Here is a 26790-nt window from a genome sequence, read left to right on the forward strand (position 1 = left end):
GACATAGTTCAGTTCAGTCGCTCAGTCGTGTTCGACTATTTGAGACCCCATGGACCGCAGCACGCCAGGCCTCCCTGTCCATCACCAACTCCCGGAGTTTACTCAAACTCATGTCCATTGAGTCGGTGATGCCATTCAACAATCTCATTCTCTCGTCCCGTCTCCTCCTGCCTTCAATCTTTCCACAATGAATGTAGAAAAAACGGATAGAAAGGAGACAGACAGGTGAGGCGGGCAGGACAGACAGATGAGATGGAAGGTGGTGCAGACAGACAGAAGCTGCAATAGGAGGGGTCACTAACCCAACAGCCGTGTGGGGTCTGAGGGAAGGGGAGCGAGACAGGACCCGAGGCGGGTGGGCAGGCGCGCGCGCGCCGGGCCCCGCTTCCGCAGGGAGCGCTCGTCGCCGGGGCGTGGCCTCGCGAAGCCCCGCCCTCCTCGCCGGCGACCGGCAGGCGGGTGCCTCGCAGCGGCGGCGCGGACATGGCTGCGCTGGTGGAGCCGCTGGGGCTGGAGCGGGGTAAGTGCGCCCCGCGGCCCTGCCCACCCGGCCCCGGGTCTGCATCCCGGTATCCCGCCCCTCCCCCGGCAAGACCCCGGCGGGTGGGCGGGCCCGGCGGGAGTGGGCGGGGCGGGGCGCCGAGAGTCGGGCCGTCGGAGAGTGTGGGAGGGTCCGTGGGCGAGCGGGCCGGGGAGAGGGCGCCCGCTGCACGCACACCTCTGCGCGGGTGTCTATGGGGATCCCGGGCACGCAGGGCGCCCAGCTGGCCGCAGTCTCTCCTCTGCCACCTGCGGCGACTCTGCGGGCGTCCGGCCGGGACGCGGCTGTTCTTCCCCGGGTCTGCGTTCGTCCTGACTTGGTCTCTGGCCGCAATCTCTCCGTGTTCTCTGCGTCTTCGCGTCTCTGACTGTGTGTGTCTGTGCGCCCCGCCCCCGCCCCGCAGAAGTGTCCCGGGCGGTGGAGCTCCTCGAGCGGCTCCAGCGCAGCGGGGAGCTGCCCCCGCAGAAGCTGCAGGCCCTCCAGCGAGTCCTGCAGAGCCGCTTCTGCTCTGCCATCCGAGAGGTGAGAGCACCGCGGCGCCGGGGTACGGGGCGGGCGGCCGTGGTCCTCCTCCTGGTCTCCCCGAGCCGAGGGACTACGCCTCCCAGCAGCGACCGGGGCGGCGCTCCTGGGGGTTGCGGGGGTGGTGCCCGCGCTTCAGCTCAGGGGTTCTTCGGGAGTTGTAGTTTCCGTGGCCTCGGGATTGCGGGGGCGGGGCGGACCCTTGTGTGGGAGGGTCTGCGGGCCTGGACGCCTGTGCTGAGGAGCTGGGCTGGCGGCTCCCTGAGGCAGGGCTGCGTCCTCACCAGGTGTATGAGCAGCTCTACGACACGCTGGACATCACCGGCAGTGCTGAGATCCGGGCCCACGCCACGGCCAAGGTAGGCTCCCCCCACCCCACGGCTCATGGTATCCACTGAATCTCATGGTCCAGCTCAGCGTCTTCCCAAAGCCAGTCATTCCTGTTTCCTCCTTCATGATGTTTGCCATATCTATCACCTTTACTAGTATTTATAATGTATTTTGAAGAGTCTCACATTTGTAGCTTCAATGTCATATAAAAGTATCTTTGAAAGTGAAAAGAGAAAGTTTTAGTCACTGAGTCGTGTTCGACTCTTTGTGATCCAATGGACTGTAGCCCACTGGGCTCCTCTGTCCATGGAATTCTCCTGGCAATTAGCAAGTACAGTTAGAAACTAGTATGAAATGCCTGACCAGAAGATAACTTTAAACCTTTACATGATGAAAACAATGAAGTTGGGTTAAACACTGAAATCTTACTTAGCCACGGTTAGATGCTGTTTGCTTGCTCGAGGCTTGAGACTCTCTGTCCAGGCCTTTTTTTCTCTCTGTAAAAAGGTGAGATTGGCAAAAAAAGTGAGATTCAAGACACACACACACCAGATGGAGACTTTCTCTTTGAAAGTGAAGTGTCCAAAGTGACTAAATCTGACGTCCTGTCACCAGAGTGATCTTGTGTTGACTTGTGTGGCCGGTGCCCCATTCTTGAGGAAAGCTCCCTGGCCAAATCCCTTTCCTGGGCAGGGGCCTAGCCTCTACCTGAATGCGTATGCCCATTGTGGGGGGTCCTCACCTCCCAAGGCTTTCTCTTTCCCAGGCCACGGTGGCCGCCTTCACAGCCAGTGAGGGCCATGCACATCCCAGGGTAGTGGAACTGCCCAAGACGGATGAGGGCCTGGGCTTCAACATCATGGGGGGCAAGGAGCAGAATTCACCTATCTACATCTCCCGTGTCATCCCTGGGGGTGTGGCTGACCGCCACGGAGGCCTGAAGCGTGGGGACCAGCTGCTGTCAGTGAATGGTGTGGTGAGTTGGGGGCTGAGGCAGGGCTGGGGGCCATAGTCTGCCCAAGGTAGCAGAGTCCCTGTTTTTCATATTCACTCAACACACTGAACACTGCCTCTGTGTCTCACCCTGTTCTGGGCTTTGCTGTAGACCCTGAGAGTAACTAGGGGTTTTCCCAGGTGGCTCAGTGGTAAAGAATCCGCCTGCCAATGCAGGAGCCCCAGGTTTGATCCTTGGGTCAGGAAGATCCCCTGGAGAAGGAAATGGAAACGCACTCCAGTGATCTTGCCTGAAGAATCCCATGGATAGAGGAGCCTGGCGGGCTACAGTCCATAGGGTTGCAAAGAGTTGGACACGACTGAAGCAACTTAGCATGCACACATACTGAGAGTAACTGGCCTCTGCTGCTACTTCCAAGGACACCCTCTCTGGTGAGGGAGATAGACCCTGGCTGAAATAATCCTAAACCAGGGAGAGAATGAGAAAGCACAGAGCACTGTGAGAGCCCAGATGTGGCACCAGACCAGTGTAGATGAGGGAAGTTTTTGGAGATTAAGAACATTTGAGTTTGTTGTTGTTGTTTTTTTGGCTGCTCTAGGTCTTGGTTGCAGCATGTGGGATCTAGTTCTCTGACCAGGGAGTGAGCCTGGGCTCCCTCCATTGGGAGCACAGAGTCTTAGCCACTGGACCACCAGGGAAGTCCCCTTGAATTGGGTTTTGAAGGATGAGTAGGAGTTGGTGAAGAGTGTTAGGTTGAAGGTACTGTAGGCAGGGACTGTGACTCTGCACTCCTATGAGCTGAAGAGAAAAGGCTTGGTTCTGATGGACTAGGGCATGCAGATAATTAAAACCACTGTGGTTAGAGTAGAAGGAGGCAGAGCTTGGGGCCAGCTTGGGAGGACTGTGAGCAGTGGAAGGCTGCTCAGCCTGGAAGTATAGAAAGACCCCCTTGGGACTCTGGGGAATAAGAGACTGGGGGGAATAAGACACTGGAGGCCAGAACACCGAGGATGAGGTCTGAGCTGGGGCCAGGTGGTGGGGACAATAAACAGGGCAGGAGGGATGGATTGGGGGTCATCAGGCTTTGCCAGGGAGGAAGGGGATAAAGATGAACTGTCTGAACGGCCCCTGCAGAGCGTTGAGGGCGAGCAGCATGAGAAGGCAGTGGAGCTTCTGAAGGCTGCCCAGGGCTCGGTGAAGCTGGTGGTACGCTACACACCTCGAGTGCTGGAGGAGATGGAAGCCCGCTTTGAGAAGATGCGCTCCGCCCGGCGGCGCCAGCAACATCAGAGCTACTCGTGAGCCCTTTGCCACCACACCCCTGGGGCTCCTCTGCCTCCCTCATCCCCAGACTCCCAGACCAGGCCGGTAATTTCTGAGACACTGATTGCCACCCCCAGCCCTGGCTCCTTTCCTTGGGATTCTGGCCTTTGACCCCGGCTCTCACCCCAAGCCATTCTGACTACCTTGGGGGCCCCTACTTAGCTCACTCCCACCCCAAGATGGGGAACCTGCTCTCTCCGGAATCCCTCAACCCACTTCCCTGGGCTCTTGGCTCTGGAACCCCAATCCTGGCTCTCTCCCATGCCTACTGCTGTCTCCTCCGCTGAGCTTGGCTCCCCTCTCTTCACCCTCCTTTTAGGTCCTTGGAGTCTCGAGGCTGAAACCACAGATCTGGACCCTCACCCCCTCCCCTGTACAGTATTTATTGTCACCAACTCCTTATTTAAAGATCTTTGACCCTCACTGAGTGTCTGTGTCTGTCCTGCATCCCGGGGTTGGAGTGTCTGGAGATGTGGGCGGGAGAGAAGCTGAGGTCGAGACCAGACCCTTTTCAGGGTCTGAGAGCGGAGCTTGAGACTTTTTGCCAGGTCCGAAGACAGAGGCTGGCCGGCTTCCCTGGGATAAGTCCAGGATGGAGGCTGGGACCCGGTCTGGGTCTGAGCGCGGGATCAGAGCTGAAGACAACTCCCCCTACCCTTCCGAGATTCTGAGGGCGGAAGCCAAGCCCCCTTTCTCTGTAGCTGGTTTGACGAGGAGTCCTGAAACGCGCCAGAGTCAGTGGGCGGCCTCCGTGTGGGCGGGGCGGAGCGAACCATTAGCCTAGTCCGCCGGGGGAGCCCTGCCGGCCGCGCAATAGTCTGCGCGGGAGGTGGGGGTGCCACGTGCAGTTCCCGAGGCGGGCTCAGGGGGTGCAGAGTAAGGTGCACTCGTCGACCAGGCATTCACCCCACCTTATAACCCGAGCGCGTGTTTCCGGGAGCCGCCCCCATCTTAAAAGCCATCTTTTACTCCCACCTTGCCGCCGCCCAACCCTCCTGTCCCGTGCGGCGCGAGGGCAGGCGCGCGCCACCGCCGGAATCCGGGGTCGCGACTGGCGTTCCACGCCGCGCGCCACTCGCTTCAGGTGACATCATCCCCATGCCGGGCTCCGCCTCCCGCCCCAGCCGCCTCACGCCGCATGCCTATTGGCCGACCCGCCTTAGCCCCGCCTCCCGCTCTCCGCCCGCGCGACCCCTCCCAGGCAGCGCGGGGGCGGGGTTTAACCGCCGGCCGGCGCCGACACCGCCTCCCATTGGCCATTCGGCGCCGTCTGTCAGTCTCCTGTTAAAGGGGCCACGACCGCCCCAGCGCTGGTTGCCGGGGGGAGGAGGGAGGAGGAATTTTTTGGCGGGGGAAGGTGGGATTTGGGGGGCGCTGGTGAGCACCCCTAGATCTGGCGGCTGCGGCCTCGCGGGGGGAGGCTGAACGGTGACAGGGGCAGGGGGCTATTTTAAGGGGTAAAGGGCTGTTAGACGGTGAAGGGGAGGGGGTCCCCAGCGCCCAAGCCGGAGCAACAGACGCGGAGCCCGCGCGAGCCGCGGAGACCGGGCTCCAGAGCTACAGATCCGGGCCCCGGCCGCCGCCAGGGGCCCCGCCCGGTCCCCCCACCCCACCCCCACGTCCCTCCTGCAGCCCAGCTCCGCCCGCAGCCGCCGCGGACCAGGTAGGTAAGAGCCCGGCCCGGCCCGCTTGGCAGCGCCCACCCGGGGGACCCCTCGCCGAGCTTCCCCCGCCTCCCCGAGAACCTGAATTCTCTTCTCCTTCCCCGAGGACCTCACAGCCCAGATTTCACAGCCCGACCCCAGAGACTCAGGCGTGTCCCTCCCGGTTCTCAGAGTCCCCAACCGAACCCTAGGATCCCAGGCGTACTGCCGCCTTGCGCCTCCTCCAGGGCCCAGGAGCCTTAATTTCCCAGGTCAGCCCCGGGAACCCCCTCTGGACCAAGATCCTCCTCCTCGGCCCAGTCCTGGGAGATCGACACCGGCCAAGGCTGTGTCAGACTCCCCCAGCTAGAGCCGCCCCCCTCCCCCGGTCGCGTCCGCATAGTCCCCCATTCGGGGACCCAGTCAGCCCATCTCCGGTCCTCCGGCTTGTACAGCCGGCCGAGTTCCTCAGTCCAGGCCGGCTCAGCGGCCGCCCTGGACACAGGCCCGCTCTGGAGCTGTCCATGGTCACCATTCTCGGCAGCCTTGCCTCCCCCATCTCCTGCTGCCGCCGCCGGGGAGGGGGCGCCGGCGGCGCGGGGATCCCCCTCGCCGCGCCTTTGACCCGGGAATACCCAGGCCCTCCCCGACCTGGGCGCCCGGGCCTCAGGATTCCTCTGGCCAGGCTCTCAGCCCCATCCTCAGCACCCCAGTTGTGGTGACCCCAGCTGCTACTTGAGGAGTCGGGGCTTCTGAATGTTCTTGCCTGGTCCACCTTAGGGATCTTGGCATCCGGGGATCCAGATCCTACCCGGCTCTGGAAGCCTTGTCAGTCCTTACTTCCTCTGGCTAGAGGCCCCAGCTGGTAGCCTTCACCACTCCAGGAAGGAATCCAGTTTCCCAGCCTTTACCCCCTTTAGAGACCCAGTTCAAAGCCCTGTTCCCCTCCAATAAATATACCCAGCCTCCTGGCACCCCAACATCTGCCCTCTTAGGGATTCAGGCACATGATTCCTCCTTTTCAGGGGCTCAGAATGCAATTCTTAATGCAATTCGCTGGCTTCTGCCCGTCCTCCCCCTTGAAGACCTAAATGCCCTGTCCCTGATCCTGTCTCCCCTCAGGAGTTCAGACCCCACCTTCTGTACTGCTCATCAAAGCCATCTACCCCTGCCCTCCCTTCCAACAAGGACTCAGGCTCCAAACTTCCATCTCCTGTCTTTTGCCTCCACAAAGATTCAGGAGTCCAGTTCCCCAACTCTGACCTCCAAAGTATCTAGCTGCTCAGCTGTTACTCTTAGGGACCCAAGTCCCTGCAGCCTCACTATTGCCCATCAATTCTGGTGGCCTTGAAAAACCCCTGCCTCATCCCCATATCAGCTCAGATTTTGGGCTTCCTGGGGTTTCCAATATTTTCCCCTGAGACCCAGGTTCTTGAGATGCTTCCAGCACCCCATTATGATTTTTTCATATCGTGATGCCCTATCCTTCAAGTACATTCTCAGATTGATAAGCCGAGCATACATCCCTTCCTCCAGATGTGCTCTGTGACCTAGGTTCATTTCGTGATCTAGAATTGTCTTCTATATTTCCAACTAAACAGGCACCCTGGCAGTGCTTCGTGGAATTCTTTCTAAATCCTAGAATACTCCCAGTGAACATCTCTGTTCCTTTTTCACCCAAGGTATGTTCTAAATTCTAGGTTAGATGCTAAATTCGAGTCATGATGTTCCCCAGGTAAATTCAAATTTCTAGTTAGTGCTCCCAAGCCAAGCTCCCAGCCCACTTTCCTCTCCTTAGATATGTTCCTTCCTCCCCCACAGATCTCAGTTCCCTGACCAGGGATCCAACCCAGGCCCCAGCAGTGAAAGCGCCTAGTCCTAACCACTGGACCGCCAAGTAATTCCTGACATATTCCAATTTTTAAGAAGCCAGTCTTTGCTTATTTTCTTTTAAAATTTCATTTTGGGTGTGTTCTAGGTTCTAGCCAATCCTTGGCATTGTTCTAGATTCTGTTGTTTTCCCAGGGGCATTCTCTGCTAGAATGTGTGTGTGTGTTCCATTTATGGGCTCTAGCTTTTCTCCAAACCACGTTATCAGTTCTAGGATATGCTTCCGTATTTCATTTTATTTATTTTTGGGCTTTGCTGTGAGGTATGCAGGATCTTAGGTCCCCAACCAGGGATCGAACCTACACCCTCTGCAGTGAAAGGCAGAGTCTTGACCACTGGACCACCAGGGAAGTCCCTGAACCTCCCTATTTTATATACCATCCAGTTCTACAGTCTTAAGTCCCCAGGATTACACTGCACCTTCCTTCTTCAGGTTCTGTATTCTAAGCCCATCCATCCCCACCTTCTCTATCTTTTCCCTCAGTGTGACCTTGGCTCAGAACTTGTCCCCTGGTGGATTGTGGGCTTCTTCCATCTGCCACTTCAGCATTCTAAACATGCTCTAGGCCCTCTCTTGTTCTGGAGTCTTCAGCCTAGAAATGTCCTCATTTCTAGAACACACCACCCCCACCCCCACCTCCTTTGCCAGCTCAGTCCTTATGCCAGTAAATTCTCAATTGCCAGAATGCCTCCTTCAGCATTCTCCCCCAGGCAATTCTAAGTTCCAGGCAAACTCCTTGCTATTTTCTAGGTTTTTTTCCTTTGCTCCAGGGCATGTTCTGAATTCTAGAGCAAATATTCTGCCCTCTGAGTTCTAACATTATCTAGACATGTGAAGAAACCAAGAATGTGACGTCTGTTATATTCTGTGTTATATTTTCGTCCCTGGTAGGTTCTGAGTTCTTGTTTGTCTTCTGACTTAGGTTTGTTAAGCATTGCGTTAGGTCTGTCCTTAGATATCATCTCCCTCCCCTCTATGTTTGGGGTTCTGAGGGTGAGCCAGACACTCTTTTAAGTTATTGGATTGCTCTTGGCTGGTTCACTGTTCTAGACCTGGGTTCCAGAATATGCCCCTCTATTTGGCCCCATGTGAGGCTCTTACCCCAAGCACATTGTATATATGGAAGCATATATCCTTTCTGCATGCTCTATTGTGTCTAGAGTCTACAGTCAGCCTTGTTGAGTTTTGCTTCCTTCTTAGGGAATCTGAAGTTCTAGAGCAGCCTCCTGAAAACATCCCTAGCTGCATCTCATGAGTAGGTTCTGAGTTTTAGATACCATGCTAATTTTTTTTTTTTTTTAATTTCCTTAAGTCTGGCTTGCTCTCTTATAAACATTTTCTTGAATCTGACCTCTCCGTGTTTGGACTCAGATGTCTAGATTTCCAGATATACCTCTTCAAAGACCCAAGGGTACAGGCATCTAGTTGTCTCCTCTCCCAGGTCCTGGGGCTCTCAGTCCCTACCTCTCCTCCCTGGAGTCCAAGGTTCCAGTCCCAGGCTGTAGATATAGTCCAAATATTGGGTGGGGCTGGGAATTATCCACTCTGAGAACCGGTTATTCCTCTGCCTGAAGGGAGAGAAAGAAAGGAGAGAACAGAGTGTAAGTCCCTCCCGCTTTCCGCTGGGCCAGCCAGACCTGTCTGACCTGATGTGAGCAGAGGGAGTGTCTCGGAGAGCTCCCTTCATCCCCGCCCACAGCTCATGCACCCAGACTCCTGGGGCCTGGGGGCCTGGATTCCGAGGGAAGAGAAATCTGAAGGCTGAGATTTCTGGGTATACGGTTGGAGATTGAAAGCCCAGGCTCTTGTGCCCTGGAAGGAGAGGGATCTGGTCTCGGACTTCTGGGTCTGGGAAAGAGAAGGATGGAGGCTCAGACTCCTTTCTCTGGGAGACAGAAGGGACAGGGGAACCTAGATTCCTGTGACCTGAGGGAAGATGTAGCTGGATCTAGGATTCCTGTGTAGTGTGAAATGGCTAGCATGGTCCATGCCATCTTTTTTTCCCCTCTGCCTGGAGAGAGTCTTTAGATTCTCCTGTAACTAGATATCTGGTCAATTAAGGAGGCAGGAATTGGGCTGAATAGCAGTTCAGGGCCATCCCTGTGACATTATACAGCTGACTACCTACCAGAGACCTCCTGAAGACATAGTCTTCCTCTCCTGGGCCTGAGTTTTCTCATTCATACAGTGAGGTTGAAGGGAATTCTCAGCAGGGCCAGAATAGGTAGACTGATTTTCCCACAGTGCCAGTGATGGGCGGGGCCTGAGCCCCTTGCAGGGGCGGGATTTGGACTGGAGGGGAGTGCTAGTGCACCCAGTCATGTCCGACTCTTTGGGACCCGATGGATTTCCCAGGCAAGAATACTGGAGTGGGTTGCCATTCCCTTCTTCAGGGGATCTTCTCCACCCAGGGATCGAACCCGTGTCTCCTGCATTGGCAGGTGGATTCTTTACCACTGAGCCACCTGGGAAGCCCTTGGGTGGGAGGGGAGGGGCTTCCAAGCTTTCCACTTTCTCTCAGGGAGTGGGTCACTCGGCTTTGGTTTCTCTCAATAGGCTGAGTCTAGATTTGCTGCCCGTTGTCAGATGAAGTCTGACCTCAGTTTCTCCAAGTGCTCTCACCCAGGTCTGGTTTCCTGAGAGCATTGGGTTTCCGTTTATCTTGCACCATGATCGGAATGGATGGGTTTCCGTTTCTGTTGTGCACTTGCTTGGGTTGTCTAGCCTCAGTTCTCACTATGTAGTATCCCAGTGACCGTGCCTCAGTTTCGTTGCCTGCGCTCTGACGAAGCCGCTCTCGGTTCCCTGGCCCCTCCCGGTACACGCAGGCCAGCACCGCCGCCATGATGTGCGAGGTGATGCCCACCATCAGCGAGGATGGCCGGCGGGGCTCGGCGCTGGGCCCGGACGAGGCTGGCGGCGAGCTGGAGCGCCTCATGGTCACGATGCTCACCGAGCGCGAGCGCCTGCTGGAGACGCTGCGCGAAGCGCAGGACGGGCTTGCTACGGCGCAGTTGCGGCTGCGCGAGCTGGGCCACGAGAAGGACTCTTTGCAGCGGCAGCTCAGCATCGCGCTGCCCCAGGTCTGGGCGGGGCCAGGGCGGGGCCTGAGGGAGGCGGGGCCTCGGCTCGCGAAGGCAAGGGGCAGGGCGGCCGGAAGGGGCGGGACTTGACTCTTGGAAGGAGGAGGAGCTTGCCTCTAATGGGCGGGGCCTAGGTCGCTTGAAGGGGCGGGACTTGGCCAAGAGGGGAGGGACTTACTAACCTCCCAGTCCTTTGGAATGAGGGAGATGGGAAAAGGATTGATCTGAATGTACAGTTCTGCTCACCACTGAACAGGAGTTTGCGGCTCTGACGAAGGAGCTGAACTTGTGTCGGGAGCAGCTACTAGAACGGGAGGAAGAAATTGCGGAGCTGAAGGCGGAGCGGAACAATACACGGGTGAGGCGTCTTGGGGGCGGGACTTAAGCGGGGTGGGCGGGGCCTTGGGTGTTGCAGCCTGACCCATCTTTTTATACCCTTTCTTGCCTTCCTTTCTTCTTCCTGCTTCCACAACTTGGGCGGGTCTCCTCTGGTCCCCTCCTTCCTTCATGTCCCCTCCCCTATCTCCATAACTGTTCTCATTTTCTGTACCACTTCTTCCTGACCGCCCCACCCCCGACCCGTTATCCCTCTCTTCTCCGGACCTGTTTCTCCACACCTCTTTACTTGGCTCCACTTCTTCCCTGTGTCTGCCCCACCTGTCTGAATCCTCTTCCTGCACTCTGCCTCTCTTCCCTTGACACTTTTCCTTGGCCCGGTGCTCTATCCCTGTAGCTTCTCCTAGAACACCTGGAATGCCTGGTGTCCAGGCACGAGAGGTCACTGCGCATGACCGTGGTAAAGCGCCAGGCCCAGTCTCCGGGCGGGGTCTCTTCCGAGGTGGAAGTACTCAAGGCTCTAAAATCCCTCTTCGAGCATCACAAGGCCCTGGATGAGAAGGTATGAGAATCAGAAGAGACTGCATATAGAACAGAAACCTGTGGTCGGCTGGGCTGTCCTGAATGGCAGAAATTCTGGCTGTGATTGGTTGGAAATAGCCCAAGTGGGAAGAATGTTGACTGTCTTGAAATTGATTGAAACAGACTACTGCTGACTGAGACCTGATAATGGAAAAAAGTAATAGGATAGGGGTATACCAGGGGGTGAAGCTGCCTTGCTAGCTGGTTGGGGCTGCACACCTATTATAAATAGAGGAATGATAATGTCATCCTATCAGGTCCATCCCAAGGTGTTCTGCATCAGCTGTCCTTGATCAGGTCTGATCTCCATCTCACTTGGTCTTGCCCCCATCCTCAGGTCCGAGAGCGGCTGCGAATGGCGCTGGAGCGGGTGGCAGTGCTAGAGGAAGAACTGGAGCTGAGCAATCAGGAGGTGGGGGTGTAGCCAAGAAGGAGGCGGGACTAATGAACTACCAATGGGGTGGAGCTGATTGGATGGGTCCTAGAATCTACTGGGGACAGGACTAGGGCACAGGACCAATAGGGTTGGACTGTGGAGAACCAGGTTCCTAAGGTGAAATTCACTGGGCAGGACTAAGGGGAGTAGAGTACCGCTCTGTGACAGTGAGACTAGGGTTAGAACCAGGGCTGGGGGCGGCTAAGGGAAAGAACTGACTTCGGAGGAAATGGTTGGGTGGGGTAAGTCTGGGCACAAGGAGGCTAAGGTTAAGATTAAGGGTGGCTTCCTCTCTGGTGGGTGGCTAAGGAGAGACAAGGACACAGGGCCGAAGGGTAGACTATGGAATAAGGGTAGGCCCAGCAGGACCAGAGCCAGTGGGAAGTAAAACAGGGATTCTAGGACCCCCTTCACTCTGATCTCCCTTTCCTGTTGCCAGACTCTGAGCCTTCGAGAGCAGCTGTCTAGGCGCCGGTCGGGGCTAGAGGAGCCCGGCAAGGATGGGGATGGGCAGGTAAGAGGTGGACATCTTTCCCTCTCTTTGCTCTTCACTGGCCCCCATCCCTGTGGTCCTACTCAGCCCCGTGACTTTGCGATGGTCCCTTTAATGTTTGGTATGATTCTCACAGACCCTAGTCCATCTGAATCCCTCAGACTCTTGCTGACCTTTGACCTCTGATTCAGGTCAGCTAGCTAAATTTGTGATCTCCATGGCCCTTAACTGATCTTTGATTCCCCCTCACCCCTATCAGCTTTCTCTTTGCATTCTATCTCTGTTACCTGATCTGAGTTCTGTGCTTTCCTTCCTCACTGTCCCCATTCCAGACTCTTGCCAATGGCCTGGGTCCTGGTGGGGATTCGAACCGGCGCACGGCGGAGCTGGAGGAGGCCCTGGAGCGGCAGCGGGCGGAGGTGTGCCAGCTGCGGGAGCGCTTGGCGGTGTTGTGCCGCCAGATGAGCCAGCTGGAGGAGGAGCTGGGCACCGCCCACCGCGAGCTGGGTAAGGCCGAGGAAGCTAACGCCAAGCTCCAGCGCGACCTCAAGGAGGTGAGGCCGGAGCCCCTGCTGGGCTGCCCTCTGTCCCTCCCCCCAACCCTCCCTGTTCCCTTCTACCCATAGTCACAGAACTCATGAACCTGGATTCAGTCCACAAGGTGTGCGGATTCTTCTCTCTGAGCTTGTTTCCTCACCTGTAAAATGGGATTTATGGCCCTTGTCAGAGAGTTGGTACATGGCACATACATGGTAGTCACCCAGTATCTGGTCGTAGTTTTTATGTTACCACTGGGAAATTCTTTCCCACCTCTTAGCTGAACTCCATTGGCTGTATTTCACCCCATCCTGGCTGACGCTCCTTGATCTCAACTCCCACGCTGCAGGGACTGCTGAGAAATGTAGGGCATGGATTCTTTAAAGCACTGAATGAGAAAGAAGAGAGAGCACTTTTGCTTTCATCATCCACTGGGGCTTTTACCTCGGATTTGAAGTGTGGATGGCCCGAGGGCTTATTAGGAAGTGTGGTCTCACCACACCGGCCTCCAGGCAGATGTTCATCCCCCACGATACCCTGGAACACCTTCTCTGGTTTTATAAACCTGTGCTACCCTGGGAGGTCTTGGGAGATTTTGCCTCCCAGATGGAAAGGACATTTGTTTTCTGTGAGACCCTAGGGCATTTGCTCTGTGATTCTAAATCTGAGTTGTGCCAGAAGTTGCTGAAAAATATAAGACTTGGGTTTTTGAGTGGGCCAAGAAGAGTGGAGACTTTCCATCCCCTGGGCCTTAGGTCATCCGTATGATAAGCTAGTACTGTCCCAGAAGTTTATGGGAGGTGCTGCACCGCCATTTTATCTGTCAGGTGGCAGAGGGCAGGCAATGTAATGTTGGCTATTCTCAGGAGCTCTTGGCAGGTGTGGTTCCATCTTTCTGACCCCCAGATGGCAGGGGACTTCATTTCCCAGTGTACCCTGGGGTGCCTGAATTGAGGTTCTAAGCCTAGGCTACCCACAGGACCTAGTGGGAGCTGTAGTCCACGTGGTCCTTTGTCACCTCTGCAGGCGCTGGCACAGCGGGAGGATATGGAGGAACGGATCACAACCCTAGAGAAGCGCTACTTGAGTGCCCAGCGCGAGGCCACCTCTCTGCACGACGCCAACGACAAGTTGGAAAACGAGTTGGCCAGCAAGGAGTCATTGTACCGACAGGTGAGGGCACGGCCGGGGAGGGGCGGAGGGGCAAGGCTGTGGCCCATGTGACCAAGCTCCTCCCTTCCCCTTGTCTGTGTCCCCCAGAGTGAAGAGAAGAGCCGTCAGCTGGCCGAGTGGCTGGACGACGCCAAGCAGAAGCTCCAGCAGACACTGCAGAAAGCAGAGACCTTGCCAGAAATTGAGGCCCAGCTGGCCCAGCGCGTGGCGGCTCTCAATAAAGTGAGGGAGACCTGGGGCGGGGCTTTGAGTCTCTGGGGCGAAGGGGTGGGGCTTAGGGGAGGCGGGGCCTAGAGGCTGGAGGGGTTGAAGACCTACAGCCTGAATTCAGATGGAAAAGGCAGGGCCTGGGATCTAGAAAGGGACGTGACTTAGAATGGGGGAAAGGCCTAGAGGTTTGGTGGAAGGTGGTGTTCTCTGCTAAGTCGCCCTGTGGACTGTAGCGCCCGCCAGGTTCCTCTGTCCATGGGATTCTCCAGGCAAGAATACTGGAGTGGATTGCCATTTCCTCCTCCGGGGGATCTTCCCGACTCAGGAGTGTTTTCTAGTTTGGACTAAAAGGATGGGTGGGACCTGAACTGAGAAGGGGACAGAGCTTATAGAAGAGGGCAGGGCTTGAGACTCAAGTGCAAGGTTTGGAGTTTTGTTGGACAGGAGCCTAGAGCTCCAGGGGCGGGGCCTGGAAGCCAGCCTTGGAGGAGGTGGGGCCTGGGGCCTGAACGGGTCCTAGTGGAACAGTCAGATGCCATGGGTTCCACCTTCCAGGCTGAGGAACGTCATGGGAATTTTGAGGAGCGGCTTCGGCAGCTGGAGGCCCAGTTGGAGGAGAAGAACCAGGAGCTGCAGCGGGTGAGGGGGCTTTGAGGCTTGGGGGATGAGCCTTAGATGAGAAGGTGGGCTGAAGTAGGTGGGAGCTGGGAGCAGGGGCAGCGCTCAGGGTTCCAGCACCTGTGCCCTGCTCTCCTCTGGGCAGGCCCGGCAGCGGGAGAAGATGAATGATGACCACAATAAGCGGCTGTCCGAGACAGTGGACAAGCTGCTGAGCGAGTCCAACGAACGACTGCAGCTTCACCTCAAGGAGCGCATGGGGGCCCTGGAGGAGAAGGTGCGCCCCAATCTAGGACTCCCATAAACTGGAATCTTGGGGGCCCAGACCTTTCCCCAAACCATTATCTGAGATCTCAAATCTAGGCATCCGGAATTCGAATCTGACAGACTGCTCTATTGCTGGGACCAGCACTATTTCACCTGAACACCCTAGAGCTGAATTCTGGGGCACCTATACCCTGAATTCTTGGCGTTTCCCCAAGCCTATAGCCCTATGGGCCCTCAAACTCTGAATCTGCTGAAATTACACAGGATGCTGAATTCTGGGCTCCTAGGGACTTCCCCTCTTCAGCAGCATCTTCACTCCACAACCCTCTAGCTCACCATTCCAATCCACCCATTCCCCTTGGGGTCCCCTCAGGCCTGCCTCTGTGCACTGGAGGCTTCTTCCAGGTTCTGGCCCCTCACTGCACCCCTGTCCCCCTACAGAACTCACTAAGCGAGGAGATTGCCAACATGAAGAAGCTTCAGGATGAGCTGCTGCTCAACAAGGTAGGGAGGAGCGTGGGGGGTGAGGGCCAGAGAAATGGAGCAGGCTTTACTGGGGCTGGAATCAGCCCGGCTGGGAGGGACCGATCTCAGAAGGGGGCAGATTCTGACCTGGCCTCTCCAACCTCCTCCCCCAGGAGCAGCTCCTGGCTGAGATGGAGCGGATGCAGATGGAGATTGACCAGCTTCGGGGGAGGCCACCGTCGTCCTACTCCAGGTGACAGTAACTTTCCTGTGCCCATGGGGCCCCCTTGGCCAAGCACATCCCTTCTGCTTCCCAAGTCTCCCGATTCCCCTCCCTGTCCTCCTGAGACTTCCACTGGCCCCTCTTATTTTTGACCCCTGATTTCATGATCTCTGGCCCCAGACCCTTTTTTCCTGACTTTTAACATAAGATCCTTCTTCCAGTCCTCTGACCCCAAGCCCTTCCACATGACCACTGACCTCTATTTCCTTTTCCTGACCCCTTGGTCTCCACCCTCTCCATGCCCACAGATCTCTCCCTGGCAGTGCCCTGGAGCTCCGTTACTCTCAGGCACCCACCTTACCTTCTGGTGCCCATCTGGACCCCTATGGGGCTGGCAGTGGCCGGGCAAGCAAGAGGGGCCGCTGGTCAGGGGTCAAGGATGAGCCCTCTAAGGTCAGCAGCCACTTCTGGGGCCTGGACTGAGCAGGGCCTGGGAGGGCAGCAGTAGGAGGTGGTTCCCAGTATGCAGGGCTCTGGGTGGGGACTAGTGGAGAAGTAAGGCTTCCTGGGCCCACACTGTCTTCTCTTCTTTCATCATCCCCGCTTGCCTTGATGTCTCCTCGCGTGGATGTCCTGCTGCCTGGTGAGAACTTTAGAGGAATGATGGGCTGGGAAGAGGGTTTTGGGGGAGATGATGTGCAAGGTGTAGAATCCTAGAATGGATGGGGCTAAGTGAAGAAAAGAAGTGAGCTGTGTCAAAAGAAACAGTGGACTCAGGGGAGGTTGTGGGGGGTGTCAGGGGGGGTCAAAAAAGGGCCCCACCAAGAGAGAAAGGTGGGCTGGGGAAACTGTGGGGACTGGATCACAGGGTGAGGGCAGTTAGTGTCAACGGATGAGGGCAGGGTCACGGAGGGTGGGAAGGGTCCGGAGCAGTGAGGGAAGACACAGCATCTGCCTTTGGCTCCTGTCCACCTGCCATCCTTCTGTCTCCACACAGAGACAGGAGTGGGAGAGGTCTGCCCCTGCGGGGTCCATGCCACCTCCATTCCCTGGCGAGCTGGATGGCTCAGATGAAGAGGAGGCCGAGGGGATGTTTGGAGCTGAGCTCCTGTCCCCCAGTGGGCAGGCAGATGTTCAGACACTGGCCATCATGCTTCAGGAGCAGCTGGAGGCCATCAACAAAGAGATCAAGTGAGCACTGGCCCAGTTCTTTCTCGTCCTGCCTGAACTAAGCCCACAGCCCCTCTGGCTCTGGAGACTGATCTGAATACCTAAGCCCAACTCCTTTCCTAATCATCCTCAAGGAGTTCTCCCAGCCCAACACTATTCTGGAATAGTCTGAGGAAATACCCAGAAGTCTCCTATGTGCTACTTATACATTATACACCTCCCCACCCCAAACAGTACTCACAATTTCCCAAAATACCCAAGACTGCATCCTCAGATACCAAAAATCACAATCCAGTCCATCAAGAGTCCTCCATTATATCACAGCTTTCATGACTTCAAGCAGCCATTACCCAGAGACTCCCAGTACCCTAAGAATCTCTACACGAGGTCCCCAATCCAAAACACCTCAAGAACCTCGACTCTAGATAACAAGAACTTCTACCTGATATAACAAAAATCCTCAGTTTATTAAGACTCCCCCATCACGTAAAGTCTACTTGGATTCCCCAGCAATTGCCCTACTTAGCAATTCTCTGATAACACACTTTGCATGGGCCCCAGCAAACATATCAACCTGACCACCATCTTCCATTCCAACTCATTCTGACTGGAGATATTGACTCTCACCAAATGTCTCTATGACCTTCCCAGATCCCAGATTGACTTCAGAGTCCCTGATCTCAGCCTTCTCTTATTATGAGCTTGCTCTTTGTATCCTCCTTAGAACTTGACCTCTTGCCCATGGTCATCCATTTATGATTTTCCAGAGCCACTTGGTCATCATCAGGGTCATCCTGAGGCACACTCTGGTCATCCTGCCATCCCTAATCTTTCCACGACCTCCAGAGCGTAACATGATCCCTTGACTCCCTTTGAACCTGTGAGGCCATCAGGGATCCACCAAGACCTCACTGTGCCTTCCCCAGAATTATTTTTGCTCCACCAAGCCTTCCTGGTCCATCAGGATCCCCAGACTCCTCCTTTTGGACGTGCAGTGCAGCATGTGGGATCTTAGTTCCCCAACCAGGGATTGAACCTGCATCCTCTGCATTGGAAGCATGGAGTCTTAACTTCTGGACCACCAGGGAAGTCCCCCCAGGCTCCCTCTCCTGTTGCCTGCCTCAGTCCTCTCATCCCGTCTCCCCATTTCTCTCCTCAGGTTAATCCAAGAGGAGAAGGAGACAACAGAACAAAGGGCAGAAGAGCTGGAGAGCCGGGTGTCAGGCTCCGGCTTGGACTCACTGGGCCGCTACCGCAGCAGCTGCTCACTGCCCCCCTCCCTCACCACCTCTACCCTCGCCAGCCCCTCCCCTCCCAGCTCTGGCCACTCAACACCCCGTCTGGCACCCCCTAGCCCTGCCCGTGAGGGCACCGACAAAGCTGTGAGTATTCGTAAGTCTCCTCAGCTTGGTGGTGATGGTGGTGGTGGTGGGAGGTCATAAACAGGGCTCTCTAACAAACAGCAACGATAATCATCACACCAATGATAGCAACCTTAGCTTCCCCTAAAAGCTCAACTCAGAGGGCAAAGGAGGACTTCCCTGGTGGTCCAGTGGTTGGGAATTTGCCTGCCAGTGCAGGGAACACAGATTCGATCCCTTCTCCAGGAAGATTTCACATGCTGGGGGGAGGCTAAGCCCATGCACCACTATTGAGCCTGTGCCCTAGAGCCCATGCGCCACAAGAGAAACCACTACAATGAGAAGCCCGTGCACTGCAGCTAAAGAGCAGCCTGTGCTCACTGCAAGCAGAGAAAGCATATGCATAGCAATGAAGACCCAGTGCAGCTAAAAATAAATAATTCTCAAAATTTAAAAAAGGGGGCAAAGGGGAGGCTGAGTCACTAGATTCCTGAACCCTAACTTGTACTTTAGTCAGACCTGATCTACTTTTACCTATTTTATGCGTTAAATTTCTGCATAGGATTTTTATTTTTAATTTTTTGGCCATGTCATGCAGCTTTCTGGATTTTAGTTCTCCAACCAGGGATCAGACCCTGGGCTCCAGCAGTGAGAGGACCAAGTCTTAACCACTTAACCACTGGATACAGAATATATATATTCTGTGACTAAATGTACATTTGAGAACTATTATAATGGCCCCAGAATTGACCTTAGAGGCAGGCACAAGAGCTATAACCCTGTTTTATTGCCTTAAACTCAGCTTTCCTATTTTCAGAACTTGTAAGTCATTAGATTTTCTTGAAAATGAGCAGATCCCACTCCTGACACCAGAAGCTAAGGTAGTAGAAATATGGGCTCATCAAGCTCCAGGGGGACTGAAGTTATTGCCTTTATATTTCTGCAATTCACTCCCACTTAATCTAGCCTATCTTTAGAAGTGATAGTCCAAATCAGGGGTATCCTAGACACCTGGTATACCTCCCAACTAATGAGGAGCCCCCAACATGATCCCTCTGACTCAGTAGCAACTCTGCCTGTCTACAGAATCATGTCCCTAAGGAGGAAGCTGTGGCTCCCCGAGGGGAGGGGCCGGCAATCCCAGGAGACACCCCACCTCCCACTCCTCGCTCTGCCCGCCTTGAGAGAATGACACAAGCCTTGGCACTGCAGGCGGGATCCCTGGAGGATGGAGGGCCATCACGGGGAAGGTCAGTAAGAATAAGGGACGAGACAGGGAGGGACTTGCTTGGGAGGAGGAGATGGGAGTGGACAAAGACTTGGAACCTACCAGATGGGATCTACCTTCACTCTGTCCTGCTCACCCAGTGAGGGCACCCCAGATTCCCTGCACAAAGCTCCCAAGAAGAAGAGCATCAAGTCGTCCATAGGCCGTCTCTTTGGCAAGAAGGAGAAGGGGAGAATGGGACCACCAGGTCGGGACAGCTCTTCTCTGGGTGAGTCCCCTGATTTCCTCTCCCTTTCTTTATTCCTTCCTTCCTCCTCCTTTACATATTCACTTGACATACAGTCCTGTCCACAATCATTTGGTAATGCATTTTGAGCACTGGAACCTTGGCAGAAGTCGAGGGGAGAAGGGGCAAGAAGGGTACTCTGAGGCCTGCCTGAGTGATGGTTGGACAAATGAATTTATTTCATTTACCTGTTTTTTTTTGTTTTTGTTTTTGTTTTTTTTAATAGAGAGGAGCTTGCTTGTCTGACTTGTGAAATCCAAGTTAGTCAAATTTTCAGGAATTTTATGAGCTGCTTTGACATCACATTTGGTAGCCTGAAATTGGTGGGATTATTTACACCATGGAAACTGGCAAATACTACCAATCAGGAAATACCTCTTCGTCCCCAGGGAGCCCAGTTGTTAAGAACTTAGCAGCATAGCACTGCCACCTTTACCAAGGCCAGCCCAGTGCATCAGCTCTATTTGGGGGGTTTCTCCAATTCTTTGCCTAGGAGGTGGCATTGCTTCCTGTGTGGTTTTATCACTCCCTCTGTGTGGCCTCATTTACTAATCCCTCTGGGCCTCTGCTTTCCTGGCATCCTTCTCAACCCCCCAGCATCAAAGATTCTGCCTCCCCTCTGAGACTCTCCAAATTTTGGCCCCTCCCTGCCTCCAGCTGGAACACCCTCAGACGAGACACTGGCCACTGACCCTCTGGGGCTAGCCAAGCTGACGGGCCCAGGAGATAAGGACCGGAGGAACAAGAGGAAGTGAGTGTGGATGTGTGGTGTGTGTGCGGGGGAGGGTTGGTCATAAGTAAGAAAATTCTAGGAGGGGGCGTCCAAGATCCTGAGCGTGCTTGGAAATTTGGGAACTCCTAGAGGGTTGGGGTTTTTTTCCCTCCTCTTTTCATTTGTTTGGTGTGTGTGTACATGTGTGCTGGGGGAGGGGGATTATAAAGAACCACAGTATTTGTGTTCTTTTACCTTCTGCCACGTTTTCTACATTCATAAAAGTTGTTTTTGTGGATGGGGCCGGGGAGCAGTTGGTGAAGGGAGCTATCTGAGAGGGCTAGGTGTATCTACCCCTGAGACCTCCTGCCATGGCCCTCTCTCTTCAGGCATGAACTTCTGGAAGAGGCCTGCCGTCAGGGCCTGCCTTTTGCTGCCTGGGATGGGCCCACTGTGGTCTCCTGGCTAGAGGTACTGGGGTCCAGAAATGTCCTGAATCTTCATCCCCAATCCCTCTGAGAATCCCATGGTCAGGGCTGGCTGACCCTGTGCCATCCTCCTGGCCCAGAGGTGTCGGGGAAGGGAGCTGGGGGGTGAGGTCCTGGGAGGGGTCAGGTTTCTTGTGGACCTTCCTGTTGCTTTTTATTCCTTCTCCCCTCGCCCTTCACCATGCCCATCTTGCCCCTATTGTCTCTCTCTGTGTCTTCCCATGCCTCTGTCTCTGGGATTCTCTTTCTCTATTTTTCTGCCTCTCCTCATCTCTCTGTTTTTGTCATTCCCTGTACTTCTTCTCATGTCTCTCTCTCTCAATGTGCTTTGCTGCTTTCTCTCCGCCTCTCTGCCTCTCATCTCTGTCTCTCCCCATCTCTCTCTCCCTTCTGACTCTGGGCTCACCCTTCTCTGACTGTCCTTCGTCTCTTTGTGTTTCCCTCTGACTCTTGATGTCTTTGCCTCACTGCCAATTTTCTCATGTCTTTCTGTTTCTCCCCCACTTGCCTTTCCCCACCTCTCTGTCTCCCTCTCCCCCTTTCTTTCTGTCCTTCTCCCATTTCTCCTGTGATATATCTCTGTCTCTCTGTCTCATTTCCACCCCTTCCTCACTTTCTCCCTCTGGTCCAGCTGTGGGTAGGCATGCCTGCATGGTATGTGGCCGCCTGCCGGGCCAATGTCAAGAGTGGTGCCATCATGGCCAACTTGTCAGACACGGAGATCCAGCGTGAGATCGGCATCAGCAACCCACTGCACCGGCTCAAGCTGCGCCTTGCCATCCAGGAGATGGTCTCACTCACCTCACCCTCTGCTCCTGCCTCCTCTCGCACCGTGAGTGTCCAGAGCCAATCCCAGCCCCTGCTGGAGTAGCCAATCCTCAGAGTACTGTCCTCAGAGTAGCCAGTCCTGAGTCCGCTCATTCTAGCTCTGTCTTGTCAGATATACCCTGCTCCGCACAGTCTCTCACTGGATTATCTCTGAGGGTGGGACACCCTTCAGGTCTCTCTGCCTCCCCTCTACTTCCAACCCTCAGTCTGTCTTACACACCGCAGCAGAAGGATCCTATCCCGGAAAAAAAACCCAAATTCATATGGTTCTCTGCAAGTCCCATGATGAGGGGCCCCTTTCCCAGCTCCTTTTCTACTCTGCTCCTTGACATTTGCTGCTCCCTTTTCTTGGAGCACCCCTCCCTCTTTTTTACCTCCAAGGCTGGCTCCTACTCATCCCTGAGGTCTCAGCTCAAATGTCACCACCTCCAAGAGGCCTCCCTAACTCAACAGCTAAACTAGTCCCCAGCTCCATCATATATGAACACCTATTTTTTTTTTTTTACCCCATGGCATTTACTGCCTTCTAACATTTTATCATTTTGTTCCATACAGAAAATGATGTGTTCCCATGCCTAATTCGGCTCCTCCAGGAGCACGACTCTCTTCCCCTCCCCTGTCCAGAAGCTCTTTCCCAACCTCCATAACACCTCTCACCCCTCAGTCCACAGGAAATGTGTGGATGACACACGAGGAGATGGAGTCCCTTACCGCGACGACCAAGCCTGTGAGTGCCCCCTGCCCGTGGCCTTGGGGGTGGCACTAACTTTCCCTGGGCAGGGGCCGGGTGGCGGGTGAGTCTGTGGCTGTCTGTCCGTCCGTTCGTCCTTCCCGCCCTCCTCCGCCTGCCCCTTAACCCACCCCTTCTCTCCCCTCTTCCCACTAACTGGTCAGGAGACCAAGGAGATCAGCTGGGAGCAGGTAGGGGGCGCGGGGCGGGCTGTGGGCGCATGAACAGGCTGTGCACGCTGCATGGACGCCCCTCCTTCTCCGAGCCCCGCCCCGCCCCGCCCCTCGCCGGAGCATTCCATCCTCACCGCGGGGGGGCGCTGCGCGGAGCTCTGCTCTGGGCTTCACTGTGACTTGGTGGGGTCCGTGTAGAAGCCCGACTGTTCCATTGCCAGTGGTGCGCGGGTCATCCCACTATGGTCGGTTGCGCGGGCTCCAGGGGCTGTTTCATTGCTGTAACTAGAGGGAAACGCTGAGTGGCTCTTTGCCCTACGGCAGAGGGAAGTGAGGCTGTTCCCCTCACTTTGTACTGGGGCAAAAGGGAAAGCATTTGGGGCGGGGTTGCGGGTGGGCAGGGTACATCAGGCTGAGAAGAAGTTGGGTAGAAGGAAGTACATTTTATTCTCAAGAGGGCGAAAGGTATGAACTCACCTGAGTACAGGAGCTATGTTGGGTCTGTTTCCAACAGCCCAAGGTATGGATTGTTTGCTCATGCTGGGAGGAGTGAAGGACTTGGGGGTGGATCCAGAATATTGTCCTGAGCCAGATTGTAGCATCGGGCTAGTATTTTTCGGACAGCGCAAGAGTGGTAGATGAATCCGTTATCCTTTGCTGGGGAGGGAGCTACGCTGGAAGAATCTGTTGTGCGGACTTGGAGGAATAGTGATATTGGACTGATCAGTTGTTTTGAGTTGGGGACGATGCTAGACTAGTACTTAGATATACTGTTCAGATCACCTGAGGCTCTTGTGAGAATGAGGATTTCGATTCAGTAGCCTAGGGTCTGAGATTCTGCAATTTCAGCAAGTTCGCAAGTGATAATGATGCTTTGAGTAGACAAGGACCTGTGCTGTCATTATGAAGGAGAAGGAAACAGTTTTGGATTGCCCGTTGTCCTGAGCAGAGACTGGCCATTGTCCTGCTACGGGATAGAGAAAGAACAACCTTGGATTTGGGAGAGAGAGGGTGGTACTGTACCCTTTCATACACACATGGGAAGGGGTCAGAAGGCCTGACTGCTCCCCCACCTGCCCATGGCCCCAGATCCTGGCATATGGCGACATGAACCACGAATGGGTGGGGAACGACTGGCTGCCCAGCTTGGGGCTGCCCCAGTACCGCAGCTACTTCATGGAGTCGCTGGTGGATGCCCGAATGTTAGATCATCTTAACAAGAAGGAACTCCGGGGCCAGCTCAAGATGGTGGACAGCTTTCACAGGTGAGTTGCCTGGCCAGTGGCGACAGTCCAAGTTGGGGAGGCCCCCACTTCTAGAGAGTCTTTGGCAAATAGGACCAGTGACGTGGGAATTAATTCATCTTGGACTATCTTTGGTCCTTTAGCCTGGATTGTTAGGAAATCCAGACTCCTGTGCCCCTTCCACCCATTAAGATGGCCCAGTAGGAATAGTCCAAGTCCTGAGACAGCTTGGCTATCTGACCCCATACCCCTTACAGGTTGGCGAACAGGAACTGCTTTTTAAAAAATATCCCTGCTCCTGGGAAGGTCGGCAATCAATAGAACAGATCCAGTGGAGCAATTCCCCAGCCTCTCCCAGAAAACCACAAGCAACAGGGAAAACAGTCACTGGGGTTGTGGGGCTCTTCTGTGACTCTGCTATCTCTGCTACTCAGGGTGAGCCTGCATTATGGGATCATGTGTCTGAAACGGCTCAACTATGACAGGAAGGACTTGGAGCGGAGGCGGGAAGAGAGTCAGACCCAGATCCGAGGTGAGTAGAAAAGTATGAGTCCAGCTGGGAGCCATGTGGAGGGGTTTGGGACAGGGTTGGAGGAAGCATCAATAGGGAAGGGGAGGGAGGCCAGGGGAGACGGGGTGGAGACAGGAAGAGGAAATGGGGTTGGAGATAGAGGATAAATGAAGGACCAGGCCCCAGGAAGGGTGCAGCTGAGGGTCCCTTCCATCCCCAGACGTGATGGTGTGGTCCAATGAGCGGGTCATGGGTTGGGTGTCCGGGCTGGGCCTGAAGGAATTCGCCACGAACCTCACGGAGAGCGGGGTGCACGGGGCACTGCTCGCCCTGGACGAGACCTTCGACTACTCCGACCTGGCCTTGCTTCTGCAGATCCCCACGCAAAATGCACAGGTGAGCTGCCGCCGGGCCCGGGGCACACTGGGCATCCCCATCTTGCAGACTGCACGCTGCAGCCTCTCTCCCACCTCTCCCCTGCAGGCCCGGCAGCTCTTGGAAAAGGAATTCAGCAACCTCATTTCCTTGGGCACAGACAGGCGGCTGGATGAGGTGGGCGCAGCAGCAGCAAGCGTAGGGGACTCCACGCTCCCGGCCGCCCCTCTAGACTCGCAGCTAAAGGGGTGGGGCTTGATTGGCCAAGGAGTCGCGGTTGGAGGCGGTGCCAGGGAAGGGGCGGGGCTAAATGAGGGAAGGGAGCCGGAGAGGGGTGGGGTCAAAAAGAGGAGCGGAGTCCAAACTCGGCCCTAGTCCCTCACCAGCTGGCTGCACCCCTAATACCTAGGACAGTGCCAAGTCCTTCAGCCGCTCCCCATCCTGGCGGAAGATGTTCCGAGAGAAGGACCTCCGAGGCGTAACCCCCGACTCAGCTGAGATGTTGCCCCCCAACTTTCGTTCGGCCGCAGCAGGGGCTCTGGGCTCGCCCGGGCTCCCTCTCCGCAAGCTGCAGCCGGAAGGTGGGCGGATACCAAATGGGACAGCCTCTGCTCCCCTCCCCTTCTTAGGTGTCGGGGGAGAGACCATCTCCACATTCCAGCAGCCTTCCCGAGTTCTGAAATGGTCTAGTCCCTTTTTCCCCACCCACGACAAATGGACCGCTCCAACAAGCCAACTCCCTCCTTAGGGTGTGGAATGGATTAATCCCAGCATACCCCGTTTTCCAGGGTGGGAAATGAACTCGTCCAGTGTCACCTGGGGCATTTTGAAGGAATCGGAGGCTTTGAGAAAGGAATGGAAACTGGCTTGGAGGGAGTCAGGCAGTCGTTGGCTTCTCGGGAGGGAGAATCCAAGGGAGGACGCTTAGGTGGAGGAGGAACTGGGCAGGGGTGTGTGTGTGTGTGTGTGAGGGGTGTGTGTGTGTGAGGGGTGTGTGTGTGGGGGGGGGGGGTGTGTGTGTGTGGGGGGGGGGTGTGTGTGTGTGTGTGTGTGTGTGTGTGTGCGCGTGCGCGCGCGCTTGCGCTTGCGCTTTGCTGAACCAATGCTCATTCTCCCTCCAGGCCAGACTTCTGGGAGTTCCCGGGCAGATGGCGTTTCTGTCCGGACCTATTCCTGCTAGTGTAGGCTTCCAGGTGAGGACCGTACTGGGCGATCTTGGGGATCGGGGCGGCACAGTGGATCTTCACGCCTGGCGTCAATGCAGGTGACCTCACTCGGACGGAAGAACCTTTCAGAGGCTGGGCTGTTCCCCCTCCTGCCCACAGTATGGTCTCGCCGGGGAGAGTGTACTGGGGAGCTCGCGCCGCGGACTGGACCATCTGTACAGACGAACGGGGAATGCTGGTCCCCGCCTCACAAATGGACTGGGCCTGGACCAAACCACATGCACTGGACTGAGAGGGGGGAAGAAGAGGGCAGGAAGAAATCCCGCCCCAAACTTCCGCCTCCCTATCCTCTACTTTGTAATTTATTGACCAGTTTCCGATGGGAGATGGGTGCCCTTTCCCCGCGGGAAGGGGGCGGGGCTTCCCTCCCGGGCCGCATGCGGGGAGAGGCTGACCCCTCCTCTTTCTTCTCAATTGCGGGGCCCAAGTCTTCCTTCTTCGTCCGAAAGGAGGGGAGGGGGGACTCGCTGCTAAAAGCCTCGCCCCTTGTGCCACTCAGCCCCGCCCCGCCGCGTCCCGTCGCTGGTGCCTGGGGTCAGCTGCGGGCGGGGCTCCCTCTCTCTCCCCAGTGTCTCGTGTCCCCGAGGCCCCTCCGCCCCCCGTGCTGTGGCCGTGTTCGTGCCCCGGGGGTACGGGGTGCAGAACTGAGCTCCCCGTTCCGCTCCGGCTCCGGGGTTTGCATGGGAGAATCCTCTTTCCACGATGCCACTGGGCGACGTGGCGTGGGGGGAGGAAGGACGGTGGGGGAGCCCTCGCCCCCGACTCTTGGTCGGCCTCCCTGCCCCAGGCGTCACTCAGTGATCACGGGTAAAGAGAACTGTTTCAAAAAG

General features: G+C 55.8%; 3 protein-coding genes and 1 long non-coding RNA gene across 14 annotated transcripts in view; 3 read left to right on the forward strand and 1 right to left on the reverse strand.

Moving 5' to 3' along the window:
- Nucleotides 1-446: 446 nt before the first annotated feature.
- LIN7B (lin-7 homolog B, crumbs cell polarity complex component) lies at nucleotides 447-4094 on the forward strand. 5 transcript variants are annotated; one of them, XR_238425.5, is made up of 6 exons: nucleotides 447-520; nucleotides 945-1063; nucleotides 1351-1422; nucleotides 2160-2369; nucleotides 3483-3716; nucleotides 3991-4094. XR_238425.5 is itself a non-coding variant. In XM_005219341.5 (6 exons), the coding sequence occupies exons 1-6, from the start codon at nucleotides 484-486 to the stop codon at nucleotides 4010-4012; spliced, it is 624 nt and encodes a 207-aa protein (XP_005219398.1). In that variant the 5' UTR covers nucleotides 447-483; the 3' UTR covers nucleotides 4013-4094.
- Nucleotides 4095-5040: 946 nt separating this feature from the next.
- Nucleotides 5041-26789, forward strand: PPFIA3 (PTPRF interacting protein alpha 3). Of its 5 annotated transcripts, none has more exons than XM_059877596.1 (30): nucleotides 5041-5334; nucleotides 10034-10288; nucleotides 10545-10646; nucleotides 11022-11186; nucleotides 11544-11618; nucleotides 12082-12156; nucleotides 12468-12689; nucleotides 13699-13845; nucleotides 13933-14067; nucleotides 14611-14694; nucleotides 14819-14950; nucleotides 15382-15444; nucleotides 15579-15658; nucleotides 15937-16081; nucleotides 16632-16819; nucleotides 17958-18180; nucleotides 19246-19409; nucleotides 19528-19655; nucleotides 20331-20424; nucleotides 20775-20856; nucleotides 21505-21705; nucleotides 22366-22428; nucleotides 22596-22622; nucleotides 23694-23869; nucleotides 24283-24380; nucleotides 24580-24755; nucleotides 24843-24911; nucleotides 25144-25315; nucleotides 25856-25927; nucleotides 26060-26789. In XM_059877596.1, the coding sequence occupies exons 2-29, from the start codon at nucleotides 10049-10051 to the stop codon at nucleotides 25912-25914; spliced, it is 3585 nt and encodes a 1194-aa protein (XP_059733579.1). In that variant the 5' UTR covers nucleotides 5041-5334; nucleotides 10034-10048; the 3' UTR covers nucleotides 25915-25927; nucleotides 26060-26789. The 5 variants fall into 5 exon arrangements, with proteins under 5 accessions (XP_059733579.1, XP_059733577.1, XP_010813510.1 ...); XM_059877594.1 differs by having other exon boundaries at nucleotides 5042-5334; nucleotides 25999-26789; XM_010815208.4 differs by having other exon boundaries at nucleotides 5043-5334; nucleotides 25856-26789.
- On the reverse strand, nucleotides 10155-25228 carry LOC101903620 (uncharacterized). 2 transcript variants are annotated; one of them, XR_001494200.3, is made up of 6 exons: nucleotides 25140-25228; nucleotides 22739-22889; nucleotides 12946-13060; nucleotides 12423-12832; nucleotides 10535-11585; nucleotides 10155-10234 (listed from the first exon to the last, which is right to left on the reverse strand). It is a non-coding gene; the product is annotated as an uncharacterized lncRNA (long non-coding RNA). The 2 variants fall into 2 exon arrangements; XR_003030457.2 differs by lacking the exons at nucleotides 10155-10234; nucleotides 25140-25228 and adding an exon at nucleotides 23082-23697 and having other exon boundaries at nucleotides 11185-11585.
- TRPM4 (transient receptor potential cation channel subfamily M member 4) overlaps nucleotides 25858-26790 on the forward strand; it is a 50930-nt gene continuing 49997 nt past the window's right edge. For both annotated transcript variants that reach the window (XM_024979246.2, XM_024979247.2), the window contains exon 1: nucleotides 25858-25927. In XM_024979246.2, coding sequence (XP_024835014.1) covers nucleotides 25883-25927 — 45 coding nt within the window. In that variant the 5' untranslated portion in view covers nucleotides 25858-25882. The remainder of the gene's footprint in view (nucleotides 25928-26790) is intronic.

The sequence above is a fragment of the Bos taurus genome, chromosome 18 (genome assembly GCF_002263795.3).
Source record: "Bos taurus isolate L1 Dominette 01449 registration number 42190680 breed Hereford chromosome 18, ARS-UCD2.0, whole genome shotgun sequence".
NCBI lineage: Eukaryota > Metazoa > Chordata > Mammalia > Artiodactyla > Bovidae > Bos > Bos taurus.